This window comes from Hemiscyllium ocellatum, chromosome 18 (assembly GCF_020745735.1).
Source record: "Hemiscyllium ocellatum isolate sHemOce1 chromosome 18, sHemOce1.pat.X.cur, whole genome shotgun sequence".
Lineage (NCBI taxonomy): Eukaryota > Metazoa > Chordata > Chondrichthyes > Orectolobiformes > Hemiscylliidae > Hemiscyllium > Hemiscyllium ocellatum.
The window spans coordinates 68,207,169-68,221,817 of record NC_083418.1 but is presented as its reverse complement, the minus strand read 5'-3'; the positions used below and the strand labels follow the sequence as shown (position 1 = coordinate 68,221,817).

Sequence of the window (14,649 nt, the reverse complement as noted above, 5' to 3'; positions counted from 1 at the left end):
TACTACACAGAACTGAAAAAAGGATTTTTTTGACTGCTGGGTACCTGTTGGTTTCTGTTCTGGTCTGACTATTTTCTGTCTTATTCACAACCCATGCTACTGGCAATCAATCACATTGTTGAAAGCAGGCAGACAACTTTTGTCATTGGTAATTGGTCCCTAGTTGGGGGACACAGTTTGGTTTAGCTCAGTTGGCTGGACAGCTGGGTTTTCAATGCAGATTGATGCCAACAGTGTGGGTTCAGTCCTGCGCTAGCTGACATTACTGTGAAGGATTGTCCTTCTCAACCTCTTACCTCACCTGACCTCAGGTTAAACTACCAGCAGTGACCTCTGTCTAATGGGAGAGTAACCCTATGCTTTCTAAATCCACAAACCAATTACCTTCACCCTTATGGCACGGTGGCACAGCGGTTAGCACTGCTGCCTCACAGCGCCTGAGACCCAGGTTCAATTCCTGACTCAGTGTATAACATATTCAGTGTATAACATGTTTATTTAATATGAATTGCATACCTGAAAGGAATGAGTGTTACCTTTTATTAAATGTAAGTGAGAAAGATGTGATAAACAAAAATGTCCTTCTTTTTATAGTTACCCACCAGTTCCATACGTGAAGCAAATCCTCCACAAAGTACAACGAGTGACATACTTCGGATTTGCGATGGCCCTTGCAAAGCACGAGGGGATTAACTCCAAATTAGGTAGGCAATAATTCTGGGGCAGTCGCTTTTGGGAGTGCTGGAGTTTAAAATAATTGTTTTATTGCAATGTGAAATAAATATGTGACTAATTTGTCAAGACCTTCATCAGTCAGGCAATCAGACATTTATATACTTAATGTTAAAACTTCCAGCTGGGAAGCTTCAGGTGTGCTTATGTTGATTGATTTGACTATATCCTTCTGGTAAGGGTTATTTGATCATGAGTATAGGGTTGTTTTCAGTAAATTTGTAGTAGATACTGGTTGTCCTGTTCAGATCCAAATTGTTTTGGTCTGAATGTAGTCCGGAGTCCATGTGATTCTAATCTCCAGCATCTGCAGTCTTCACCTTCGCCTTGTTTTCAATAAAATTAAAGTGGTCTTTTTTGAAAAGTATTCTGTTAGTTCATTCTCTCATTTTTCTTAATATTTACTCCATGGATCTACAAACACATTACCTTAATTTGTCCTGAGACTGTTGCCATATAATTAAATATGTTGTGATTTGTGCAGTTTGTTATTTACATGTGCATGGATGCCTCCTTGATGCTCAGAAAGGATGATGAACAATGCTCAGTCACAAAAATGACAAAAAAGCATAATGCATCTGAGAAACAGCCTGCATATGCTTTTACATTTTTCGTGGGATGTGGGCTTCACAGGCTGGGCCAGTGTTTTTTCCTGTCTTTAATTGCACTGGAATTGAGTGGCTTGCCAGGCCATTTCAGAGGACACTTAAGAGTCAACCACAGTGCTGTGGGTCTGGAGTCATGTGTAGAGCCAAGTTAAAAACCACACAACACCAGGTTATAGTCCAATAGGTTTATTTGTAAGTACAAGTTTGTACTTATAAATAAACCTGTTGGACTATAACCTGGTATTGTGTGATTTTTAACTTTGTCCACCCCAGTCCAACACCAGCACCTCCACATCATGTGTGGGGCAGACCAGATAAAGATGGCAGATTTCCTTCCTTAAAGGGCATCGCGAGTTTTTACAACAATCGACAATGGCTATTACCTGGTCGCCTTTAGACTAGGTTTCTATTCCAGATTTTTATTGAATCCAAGTTTAATTGAATTTAAATTTCACCATTTCCTATGCTGGGATTAATCTGAGTTTTGGATTACTAGAATATTCCACTGCACCATTGCCTTCCCAAATAAAGGGATTATGTACAAGGTCACTTCTTCCGGGGGACAAAAGGTAAAATGATGTTTCTATTACATTAGTTTCTGGGATTTTTATGAATTTTTTGGATTCGCATTACCTAATACAGTTTGTTTTATTTTCTGTGCATCACTTAACTTTGTCAGCTACAAAGCTTTGATTGCTACTTTTTTGTACTGGAAAGGCAAAGTACATTTATTTAGCATTATGCGGTTTTGTGAATTGGAAAGAACACTAATCGACAATGATGTTCAGACTCAGTCTCAGTGCCTGTTCCCTGATTGGTGTGGTTCTTGTTATCTCCCTCAGAGTTATTGAACTCTCAGCAATGTGTTCAGTCGTCTGATTCCCAAGCAGCTTTCTCATTATTAACTGCCTTGCACGGGTATGTCCCAAACTGCTGTGCTTCAGACTGTTTAAAACACATGTTGCAAGGACATTTATAGTGTCATAAACAGTGAGCTTATTTTAAAAGACCTCTAAAAGAATGGAATGAAAAGAATCCAAAGGCACCCTCTGTTTTTGAGATGATCCAGACTATACCAGGTGTTACAATATTTTGTGCTTGCAATAGATCACAGTGCACAAATGGCATCTGTTTTTCCTGAGCACAAAGTGTTTGAACATTGAAGTCTAGAGCTGCCTTTTCTGAAAGCGTCATTCTGCACATATTTCTGAAAAGACATTATTCTATATTTCTATCCATTCCTCTTAGACCATCCCTCAGGATCGAGGATGATTCGTTTCTGATGGAGGTTCACTTAAAATATTGGCTGTCTTTCTTAACATCCTTCTCCACGGCTTCTCCAATTTGGTCGGTCAGAAGCCAGGGACTCCTAATATTTGGCAGAGGATGCTTGACCAATACTTTGAAGTCATCCTTAAAATTATAACCATATCACAAGAAATGGTTCAAAATACTGACAGCAGGGCAAGAGCAATACTGTTGAGGGCATGAATAGAGGATGAGGTGGCCACCAGTGCATCCATTTGTGATTAGACAAGGGGCATTATCAAACAATTTCCACATGGCATAAACTATTTGAATCCTCATCGACTCCTAGAAGCAAACATTTGATCTATCAAAAGTTGTGGCTAATTCTACAGGTGAGCATGTGGACAGTTGGTTTGTCAAATAAAAACTCAAGTCTGTGACATCAATTTTGTTCTTTAAAACCACATATTTGATGAGGTTGCATAGTGGAATCTAAAATATAATTGTTTGGACTCTACACAGCCTACCAACTCACTGTTGTCTGTACATATAAGCTTTAACAGAACCTACAGGGAACTGAAAGCTGTACAGTACCATGTACTGGTTCAGACTTTTTCCTTAAGAAAAGGCATAATTGCGTTGGAAGCTGTTCAGTTAAGATTCACTGAATTGATTCTGGGGTTGGAGAGGTTAAGTTATGAGGCAAAGCTGAACAGCTGAAGCACCTAAGATCCTGAGTGAATCTGACAGGGCAAATGCCATGATGATGTTTCTCTTGTGAGAGAGAGGAGAACCAAGGAGGATACTTTGAAAATAAAAAGTCTCCATTTAAAACTGAGAGAAGAAGACGTTTTTAGAGGATCATTAGTTCTCAGAATTCTTGTCCCCAGAGAGCGTAGAAGGCTGATATATTCAAGATGTATGGAGGGTTAGACAGATTTTTGGTCAGTGAGAAAGTCAAGAGTTATGGACGGTGGACAGGAAAGTGGAGTTGAAGCCACAATCGAACTGAGAAGCGGAGAATGCTTGAGGAGCCAAACGCACATCCCTGCTTCCAATTCTTCTGTTCTTGTGAAGGCAGCAAAGAACCATGACAAAACCCCTTTTACAGTCAAATGTCAGTTTAAAAGCAGCGGTTTCACTAAATGTAGAGAAGCTGCAGCAGAGATCAGCACTGATAGCATGACAGGGATGATGTTAGCCTCAGACAAGAAGATTGCCCAGTTAACTAATAGCCCCCATATGTCTGGCTGCATTTGAGAATCATTAAACTCTAACATTCTGAACCTGAGTCAAATAAGACCATTGAGCATTGCTTTCAATCATGCTGAATGTTAGCATACATTTTCCCAGGGATGTCAAAGTTCAGTCTCCTGTACTCAGGTTCCCATCTGCCCAATATGAGCTTGTTATACTGTATTTAGATTATGGTTTTGTCTTTGTATCTCCTCTGTGCATATGGAGACATGAGGAGCTAGCCCCGGTGGTTCTATGGAGAAAGTCAGTGATCATCCAGCCCCTGAAGTGCTTCTCTCCTCTGTGTAAATGACATGAAGCATTTTCCATGACCTTTGTGACTTCTAAAACTATGGGATTGAAAGAATGCTGTTGATGCAGCAAGTTGACATAAATGACAGTCTCTGGGAGGAGCTGGTCAGTCTGCTCCTGTCTGCTGTCAGACTTTAAAATAAAACAAAAAACCGTGGATACTGGAGAACTAAAACAAAAACAGAAATTGCTGGCAAAACTCAGCAGGTCTGGCAGCATCTGTGGGAAGAAAGCACAGTTAAGATTCCTATGTTCAATGATTCTACATCACAGAGTCACCGGATGTGAAACATTAATTCTGCTTTCTTCCCACGAATTCCATCAGCAATTTCTGTTTTTGCTGTTAATATCTGTTGTTTGTAATCATGGAGTTTATACCTGGCTACTGTCTCATTGGAGGTAGCAATATTTCTTACCTAGTGTTGATAAGAACAAAGAACAATACAGCACAGTAACAGGCCCGTCAGTGTACCAAGCCTGCATAAGACACATGATGTCTTTCTTTTACTGCTACACAATCCCTTTCCCTCTATTCCCTGCCAATTCATGTATCTGTCCAGATGCCTCTTAAACATTGCTGTTGTATTTGCTTCTTCCACCTCCTCTGGCAGTGCATTCCAGAGGACTGTTTAGATCAATGTGAGGTTCCAGTTTTACAGTGTTTTGTAAAAGAACAAAGGTGAGGTGAGAAAAAAACATCTTCATACATCGAGTAGTTAGGTTATGGAATGCACTGCTTGCAAGTGTGCTGGAGGCAGATTCAGTTGAGGCATACGAGGGGGCATTGAATAATTTCAAACATAAACAGCACGCGGGGTTACAGGGAAGAGGCAGGAAATTGATGCTCATTTAAAATATTCAATGAGTTAGAGCAGAAGTGATAGGCCAAATGGCCTCCTTCTGCTCCATAACAAATCCATGATTCTATGAGCCCACATTGTGCAGTCACTATTCATAATAGTTGTGGAAATACAAATTTAAGTCAGAGAAGTATTGGGTGGAATTTCCTCTGTAATTGTGCTCAGGGATGTACATAATTGAGGAGAAAGCAAATAGATATAGATTGAGTAGTTTTCAGTGCAAGAACGTTATGTGCATAATTGGTCTATGCTCCAAGAACCTTGATCATTTACAACAGTCTATTGATCCTGGCGCCTGGATGCACCTTGGCTCATGAAATGGATCCACCCTTAGGCTAAAGAGATGAACATGTAAATTTGCTGCAATTAAACTAGTTCATAACAGTTATAAAATTATATGCCAGTAACATTGTAAAACCAGCAGGGAAATCCTCACTGATGGCTACTAATTAAGTTGTAAACCTGTTCTTTTTTGTTAGAAATAGTAAACATACAAAATGTTTATGTTGCTCCATAGCAACCAAAGCACTCAGCCATATCTTAGCTTTCTTAATCCATCATCTCTCAATATTGGTATAACAGTGTGTGAACGTATTTCATGTTATAATAATGGGCCCTGGGTTAATTGAAGTACAAGATATAATCAGTTCAGTGTTAGCCAACTGTGAATAAGACATTGTGCATGGAAGTAAATGGCAAGCAAGAGAGCCATGTTGACAGCCTGGGGACTCAAGTGATGCTGCCAAGGGGCTGTAATATACCTTTCACAACATATTCATATTTGCTTTCTTATTCCATCAAATTGCTCCTCTTCAATAAAATGTCCACTTCAGTGTAAGCATTTCGCAGTAAGATTTTAAGAGAACTTTGTCAATTCTTTGATTTAATTGAATGCTAAAATTGTGCAATTTAGAACATAGCTTGGATCAAAAGGGAGAGTGCACCATTTTGGCACAGTCGTATTTCATTTTGGAAATGCGAAAACAACCATTTTCTAAAATGAAATTTCTTTCATGTAGTGACTCGTGTTCATGAAACATAGGCTGAATGTTATAATGTAAGTAAAGTGCCTCTGATTGCAAATATTAACTTACACATGGTTGCTAAGAGCATGCAGTAGCTGCAGTGTCAGGAAAAAGAACTGCTATTGCCACTGTGCTCATTGTTAAACTGTTCTGTTAAAAGCTACTTATTTAGTCATCCAGCATTCATTCATTCCATTATGAATATCATGAGCAAATAATGACCATGACATCTTCAAAAATTACAATACGTTAGCACATATGAACAATAAAACTCTGTGAGCTAAAATAAAAGTCCCCATTAATATTGTATGTTTACTAAAACTGTAAATTTAAATAATCTGGTGTCAAGCTGAACACATTAGAAAGAAAATATTGTCAGATTCATGGGAAAGTGTAAGGATGTGAGACCACTGGGATTGTTCTTATAGACAGTCAGCATTAAGCACAATTCAAAATAATCTACCCATTTTAATAAAATAATCCATGTCTAGACTTTTGTATTTTGTTATCCTGTAGGAAACATTAAAATGTAGTACTTTTACCTAACCACAACTTGGAGTTTCAAACTCCACTGAAGGCAACAGTGATATTTACAGGTGAAGATGCCAGAAGGAGTAAAATAGATAGGTATCCTTTCTGATCCAAAACAATGTCATTGCAGGACCCTCATAAATCTTTCTGTCATATTAGTTCAGTTGGTAGGCTCTCATTATGAGTCAGATGCAAAAACAGAAATTGCTGTAAAAACAAAGCGGATCTGGCAGTGTTTGTGGAGGGAAAGCAGAGTTAACATTTCGGGTATATTTCTTCAAAACACAGGATCCCCAGCACCGCGTCTGGCCCATCTCCTGCACTTCAGCCCTTATGTCCTCTGTTCCCTCCCACATCAGCTATAGGGTCCCTCTCGTCCTCACCTACCATCCTACCAGCATCCACATCCAAAGGATAAAAAAAAGAAAATCATTAACTTTACTTTCTCTCCACAGATGCTACCAGACTTGCTGTGTTTTACCAGTCATTTCTGTTTTTGTTTCTGATTTCTAGCGTGCATAATTCTTAGGCTTTTTATTATGAATCTGAAGGTTGTTTGTTCAAGACCACTCTTGGGCTTGAATGCATTATATATTGATTTACAATTTGGTATAGATCTGAAGGAATGATGTATTGTCAAAGACCATGGCTGCCCTTCCAGATGCGTTTAAAAGGTCGTACAATTTGAGGGGTGTCTAGTTTCCTGGTCAGTCTTCCCTGTATACCACCAAAACAGGTTAATTGCTTAGTCATCTTACTTGCTGTGCTCCACTAGGCTGTTCATGCTCCTCCTACCGCCCCCTTAATCATGACCTCACCAATTACCGTCTCCCAGACCATCTACAACCTCATCACTTCAGGGGATCTCCCATCCACAGCCTCCAACCTCATTCTTTTGCAACCCCGCACCGCCCGTTTTTACCTCCTACCCAAAATCCACAAACCTGACTGCCCCAGCCGACCTATTATCTCTGCCTGCTCATATCTTGATGCTGTCTGTCCCTCTCAGTCCAGGAACTCCCCATATACATTCAGACACCATGCATGCCCTCCACCTCCTCCATGACTTTCGTTTCCCAACCCCCGACACCTCATCTTCAACATGAATATCCAGTTCCTGTACACATCCATCTGCCATGACGATGGCCTCCAAGCCTTTCATTTCTTCCTCTCCTGCTGACCCAACCAGTCCCCTCCACCGACACACTCATTCGAGTGGTGAAACCGGTCCTCACCCTCAACAACTTCTCCTTCAAATCTTCCCACTTCCTTTAGACCAAAGGGGTAGCCATGGGCACCCACATGAGCCCCAGCTATGCTTGCCTCTTTGTAGGATATGTGGAATAGTCCACCTTCTGCAGTTACACTGGCACCACTCCCCACCTTTTCCTCTGCTACATTGATGATTGTGTCAGAACCACCTCCTGCTCCGACGAGGAAGTTGAACAGTTTATCAACTTCACAAATACTTTCCACCCTGACCTTAAGTTCACCTGGACACCTCCGCCCCCTTCCTGGACCTCTCCAACTCTATCTACGGCAACCAATTCAACACAGATATATATTTCAAACCCACTCACTCCAAAAGCCACATTGATTACATATCCCATCTACTCACCCACTCCCTCCAACCCCTTCCCTGTAAAAACACTGTCCCTTACTCGCAAATTCTCCTCCTCCACAGTATCTGCTCCCAGGAGGAACAATTCCACTCCTGGATATCCCAGATGGCCTCCTATTTTAAGGAGCACAATTTCCCCTCCTATGCCATCAACAATGCCCTCTAGCGCATCTCCTCCACTTCCTGCACCTCTGCCCTTCAACCCCACTCCTCCAACCACAACAAGGATAGAACCGCCCCCAAGTCCTCACCTTCGACCCCACTAATCTCTGGATACAGTGCTTTATCCTCCGCCATTTCTGCCACCTACAATCAGACCCCACCACCAAAGGTATATTTCCTTCCTCATGCCTGTCTGTGTTCCGCAGAGACCATTCCCTCCATGACTCCCTTGTTAGGTCCACGCCCCCCCACCAACCCATTGGGTGTGTGGAATTCTCTTCCTCAGCAAGTGATGAAGATTGGATCATTGATTATTTAAGGCTTAATGGGTCGATTCTTGTCTGACAAGGGTCTCATAGGGGACAGGAGATTGACAGTAAAGTGGAGTTGAGGCCACAATCAGATCTTATCAAATGACAAAGCAAAGTTGAGGGGCTCAATGCTTTGTTCCTGCTCCTGATTTATATATTCTTGTGTTTATCACTGAAACATTTTGGATATTGAAGGATAAAGAAGGTATTCAAGTAAACTCCTTTGGTGATCGAAGATTTGTAACTCAGGCTAGACTAAGGTTTCTCACAGTCATGACATCTCAAAGAAAAGGTTTTATTTCTTGACATTATCAAATTTTGAACATTTGCTTGAAATTACGGTTGAATTTTACCATCCTCCTCTGGGGCAGGCTGAAAGACAAGGGCTTAAGTGAGGACTGCAGATGCTGGAGATCAGAGTAAAGATTAGAGTGGTGCTGGAAAAGCACAGCAGGTCCGGCAGCATCCGAGGAGCAGGAAAATCAACGTTTCGGGCAAAAGCCCTTCATCAGGAATGATGCCTCATTCCTAATAAAGGGCTTTTGCCCAAAACATCAATTTTCCTGCTCCTCGGATGCTGCCTGACCTGCTATGCTTTTCCAGCACCACTCTAATCTTTACTCTGAAAGACAAGGGGCCAAGAAATGGTGCGGAATGGTGAGAGGGAGTGGACTGCCTGTTAACTCCACAATATGGGTTACTGCCAGTTAAACTCTGACAGTTTCCTAGCGAGCTCTGGGGTGTGCACTCCGAAGAGGGAATGATGCCATCACTAAACTCTCACCATCAGTCATGGGGAGCAAGTCAGACAGACTCCACAAACCCCCTGCACCTGCTTGAGAGGATGGCATTCATCCACAGTGTTTTCTTCTGCCTTCTGGCACAGCCCGTCTGACTGGCTAGCATCTTCTGGGGATGGGTAACTGTCGTTGATAGGAACAGGTAAATATTTGACCACAATTGCAGATCCTGCAGAGCACTCTCTCAGCCTCTCCTTCCACAGAACCTGCCACCAACTTGCTTTCAAGCTCTTCAGTGGGACCCCTGCCATTAAAAAAAATACTTCCCATGACTGAAAATCCTATTTCAAAATGTCAGTCTATTAGCCAACACCCTGCCCTTTGTAAGGATAGTTATGACAATAAATGTGTCAACTGCATTCTTCTGCTGAACTAAATACTGTCATTTTTCAGTCTGTCAAAATTGTCTGGTGAATTCCCACCTGCAAGAGACATCTGGGTTGTTATGGAAACAGTTTCAACAAGATTAAAGAAGAAGCTCTAGATGACAGACATATTACAACTTGGTGTAACTATTTACAGGGTATTGGGTTTAGGATATAACCGAATACATGTTTTGAGCAGAAAAATAGACAGACCATTTAAAAACAGAAAATGTAGGACAATGAATGTTGTTTCTAGTCATTCAGTTGCAAAAGATGCTTTCATAATTTGTATTGAATTGAATATATTGTCACGTGTACCGAGGTACAGTGAAAAGCTTTGTCTTGTGAGCAATACAGGCAGATCGCAGAGTTAAATAGCATAGATATGTAAATAATAGTCAAACAGCAGGCAAAAACAAAAACACAGGTACAGGCGAATGCTAAAGTTTATGTGTCCATTCAGTAGGGTAGAAACCGTTTCGACACCGGCTGGTGCATGTGTTCAGGCTTCTGTACCTTCTCCCCAATGGTAGAGGTTGTAGAAAAGCACTGCCAGGGTGGGATGGATCTATGAGAATGCTGGCAGCCTTTCCTTGACAGCGGGCCTGGTAGCTGAATTCTATAGATGAGATGTTGGACTTTGTGATTGTCCAGGCTGAGTTCACCACTCTCTATAACCATCTCTGATCTTGAGTGATACAGTTGCCATACCAAGTAGTGATACATCCAGACAGAGTGGTCCCGATGGTGCACCTATAAGCTGAAGAGCAGGACGAGTAGAGTCGTGTTCTCAGGTTTGCTACAGTGCCATGAGATAGTGAGGTGAGGAACAGGCAGTGAGTGCAGCTTAACATATGGCTGCCCAGTTGGTGCAGGAGGGAGAGCTTCAGAAATTTAGACCATTGGGATACCTTCTGGGGAAGGGTGGGACCTGTACTTGAAGGACGGGTTGCACCTGACTGGAGGAGCACAAATGTCCTGGGCGGGAGATTTGCTCGTTTGGTTTGGGAGGCTTTAAACTAGTTTGGCAGGGGTGTGGGAACCAGAGCTACATATCTGAGAGGGGGCAGTTAGATATGGGGCAGTGACAGGATGTAGTGAATCTATCGGGAAGGTTTCTCATGTGATGGAACAAAGAGTTCGGTTACAATGTGTCTGCTTTAACGTAAGGAGTGTCAGAAATAAGAGAGATGACCTTAGAACATGGATCAGTACTTGGAGCTATGATGGTGTGGCCATAACGGAGACATGGGTTTCACAGGGGCAGGAATGGTCGCTAGATGTTCCAGGGTTTAGAATGTTTAAAAAGAACGGACCAAAGGGTCTGTTTCCATGCTGTACATCTCTATGACTCTATGACTCTAAGAGGAGGGGGTGTAGCATTGCTAATCAGAGAGTGCATCACAGCTACAGAAATGAAGGTTGTTGAGGAAGGCTTGTCTACTGAGTCAGAATGGGTGGAAGTTAGGAACAGCAAAGGAGCAGTTACCTCATTGGGGTATTTCTACAGACCTAAATGCAGTAGGGAGATTGAAGAACTAATAAGCCGGCAGATTTTGGAAAAATGCAGATGTAGCAGGGTTGTTGTTATGGGTGACTTCAATTTTCCCAATATTGACTGGAACCTCCTTAGTGCAGATGCTTTGAATGGAGCCATTTTTGTCACATGTGTTCAGGAGGGTTTCCTTACTCAGTATGTAGACAGGCCGACGAGCGGAGAGGCCATTTTGGATTTGCTGCTCGACAATGAGCCAGGACAGGTGTCAGATCCCGCAGTGGGAGAACACTTTTGTGACAGTGACCACAAATGCCTCACATTTACCATAGCCTTGGAGAAGGAAAGGAGCAGTTACCAAGGGAAGATATTTAAATGGGGAAAAGGAGTTGGGAAGTACAGATTGGGAGCAATAGAATACGTGGAGACTGTTTAAGGAGCCGTTGTTGCGAGTGATGCACAAATTTGTTCCTCTGAGACAGGCAAGAAGGGGTAAGATTAAGTAGTTTTGGATGACAAAAACATAGGAGCTTCTCGTCAAAAGGCAGAAGGCTGCTTACATCAGGTAGTGGAAGCAAGGATCTAGCACAGGTTTAGAGGATTACAGGCTTACTAGAAGGGAGCTCAGAAATGGAATGAGGAGTGCCAGGAGGGGGCATGAAAACGGCTTGGCAGGAAGGATTAGGGAGAAGCCAAAGGCATTTTACTCATACGTGAGGAATAAGAGAATCATCAGGGACAATGTAGGGTGAGTCAGGGATAGCGTAGGGAACTTGTGCGTGGAATCTGAGCAGACAGGGAAAACCCTAATTGAGTTTTTTGCTTCAGTTTTCACTCAGGAAAGGGACCTTGTTGTAAATGAGAACTTTGAGGAGCTGGGAAACAGGCTTGAACAGATCAAGATTGATGAAGTTGATGTGCTGGAAATTTTGGCAAACATTAAGATTGATAAGTCCCCAAGAACGGACCAGATTTATCCTAGGTTGCTCCGGGAAGTGAGAAAGGAGGTTGCTAAGCCGCTAGCGAAGATCTTTGCTTCCTCATTCTCCACAAGAGCTGTACCAGAGGATTGGAGGGAGGCGAATGTTGTTCCTCTTTGCAAGAAGAGTAATAGGGAAATTCGTAGCAAATACATACCAAGCAGTTTTACTTCTGTGGTCAGTAAAGTTTTGGAGAGAATTCTGAGAGATAGGATTTATGACTATTTGGAAGAGCATGGAGTAATTAAAGGCAGTCAGCATGGCTTTGTGAGTGGCAGGTCATGCCTCACAAATCTTATTGAGTTCTTTGAGGAAGTGACGAGACAGGTCAAGCTGTGGATGTGGTGTATATGGACTTCAGCAAGGCATTTGAAAAGGTTCCCCATGGTAGACTCATTCATAAAGACAGGAGATATACGATACAAGGAGATTTGGCTGTCTGGATTCAAAATTGCTTGACTGACAGAAAGCATAGAGTGATGTAGATGGAAAGTATTCTGTCTGGACGTCAGTGTTGAGTGGTGTCCTCTGTTCTTGGGCCTCTGCTCTTTGTAGCTTTTATAAATGACATGGATGAGGAGGTTGAGGGGCGGGTTAGTAAATTTGCTGATGTCACAAAGTTTGGAGGTGCCATGGATAGTATCGAGGGCTATTGCAGGCTGCAGTGCAACATAGACAGGATGCAGAGCTGGGCTGAGAAATGGGAGATGGAGTTCAACCTGGATAAATGCGAAGTGTTGCATTTTGGAAGGTCGAACTTGAATGCTGAATATAGGATTAAAGATAGGACTCTTGGCATTGTGGAGAAACAGAGGGATCTTGATGTTCAAGTGCATAGATCCCTTAAAGTCGCCACCCAAGTGAATGGGATTGTTGAAAGTATGTGCTGTTTTGGCTTTCATTAACAGGGGGATCGAGTTTAAGAGCCACAAGGTTTTGCTGCAGCTTTACAAGTCCCTGGTGAGACCACACTTGGAATATTATTGTCCTATTATAGGAAAGATACGGAGGCTTTGGAGAGAGCACAAAGAAGATTTACCAGGATGCTGCCTGGACTGGAGGGCTTGCCTTATGAAGAGAGCTTGACTAAGCTCGGTCCTTTCTGTCTGGAAAGAAGGAAGAGAGGTGACCTGATCGAGGTATACAAGGTAATGCAAGGCTTGGATAGCCAGAGACTTTTCCCCAGGGCAGAATTGACTGGCATGAGGGGGTCATCGTTTGACGATATTAGGAGGAAGGTATAGAGGGGATGTCAGAGGTAGGTTCTTTACACAGAGTTGTGAATGCATGGAATGCTTTGTCAGCTGTGGTGGGGGAAGCAGAGACATTAGGGACATTTAACCGACTGCTGGACATGCACATGGATAGCAGAGAATTGAGGGGAGCATAAGTTAGGTTATTTTATTTTACATTTGGAATAATCCTCGGCACAATATTGTGGGCCGAAGGACCTGTTCTGTGCTGTACTTCTCTATGTTCTGTGTTCTATAAAAGTTGGCAAGAGTATTCTCTGTCATGCCAAATTTCCTCAGCTACCTGTGGAAGAAGAGACACTGTTGGGCCTTTGTAACCAGTGCATCCACATGAAGGGTCCAAGAAAGGGTCCAAGATGACCACTCCCACTCGTTAACACTCTACACTCGTTCCACTATTCAATGGCTTACTATCCACATAGTTTAAAAGCTGCCCATCAGGGGCAGAAAGTAAACTTAATAGAGGAGCATCATTGTGATATGGCCAGAAACAATGATTTAGTGTATAACATGCTAAATTCCTCAATTTAAAAAGCGTGTTAAAGATTGTCATTTACTAATTCAAGATTGAAACCAATTCATTTTGACTTCAACTTTGATTCTTTCTTGCAATATTGACATCATCGAGCAGGTCAGCATTACTGCTGTTGAGCTGGATGGAAGGGGCAGTTAAAAGACAGTGATGAATTGATGAGTGTTATGACTGCAGAGTCTGATTGATTGATTGCGTCAATGTTGTCACATGTACCGAGATATGGTGAACAGTCGAGAGAGAGAGAGAGAGAGATGAAATTACAATTGTATCATAGAATTTTTTTAAAAATTCATTCACGGATGAAGGTGCTGCTGGCTGGACCAGCATTTATTGCCCATCCCTAATTGCCCAGACAGTAATTAAGAGTCAGCTACATTGCTGTGGGTCTGGAGTCACTGTAGGCCAGACCAGTAAGGCTGGTAGTTTCCTGCCTTAAAGGACATTAGTCAACCAGATAGGTATTTTTGACAAACAACAATGGATTCATGGTCATCATTAGATTCTTAATTCCGGATTTTTATTGAATTCAAATTTCACCATCTGTCATGGTGTAATTTGAATCCAGAATATTACCT

At 42.1% G+C, this 14,649-nt stretch overlaps 1 protein-coding gene across 1 annotated transcript in view; it reads left to right on the top strand.

The window, feature by feature from the left end:
* Nucleotides 1–14,649, top strand: part of cstpp1 (centriolar satellite-associated tubulin polyglutamylase complex regulator 1) — a 323,777-nt gene that overhangs the window by 288,707 nt on the left and 20,421 nt on the right. The window contains exon 7 of the mRNA XM_060838596.1: nucleotides 595–704. Within this exon, the coding sequence (XP_060694579.1) occupies nucleotides 595–704 (110 nt within the window). The remainder of the gene's footprint in view (nucleotides 1–594; nucleotides 705–14,649) is intronic.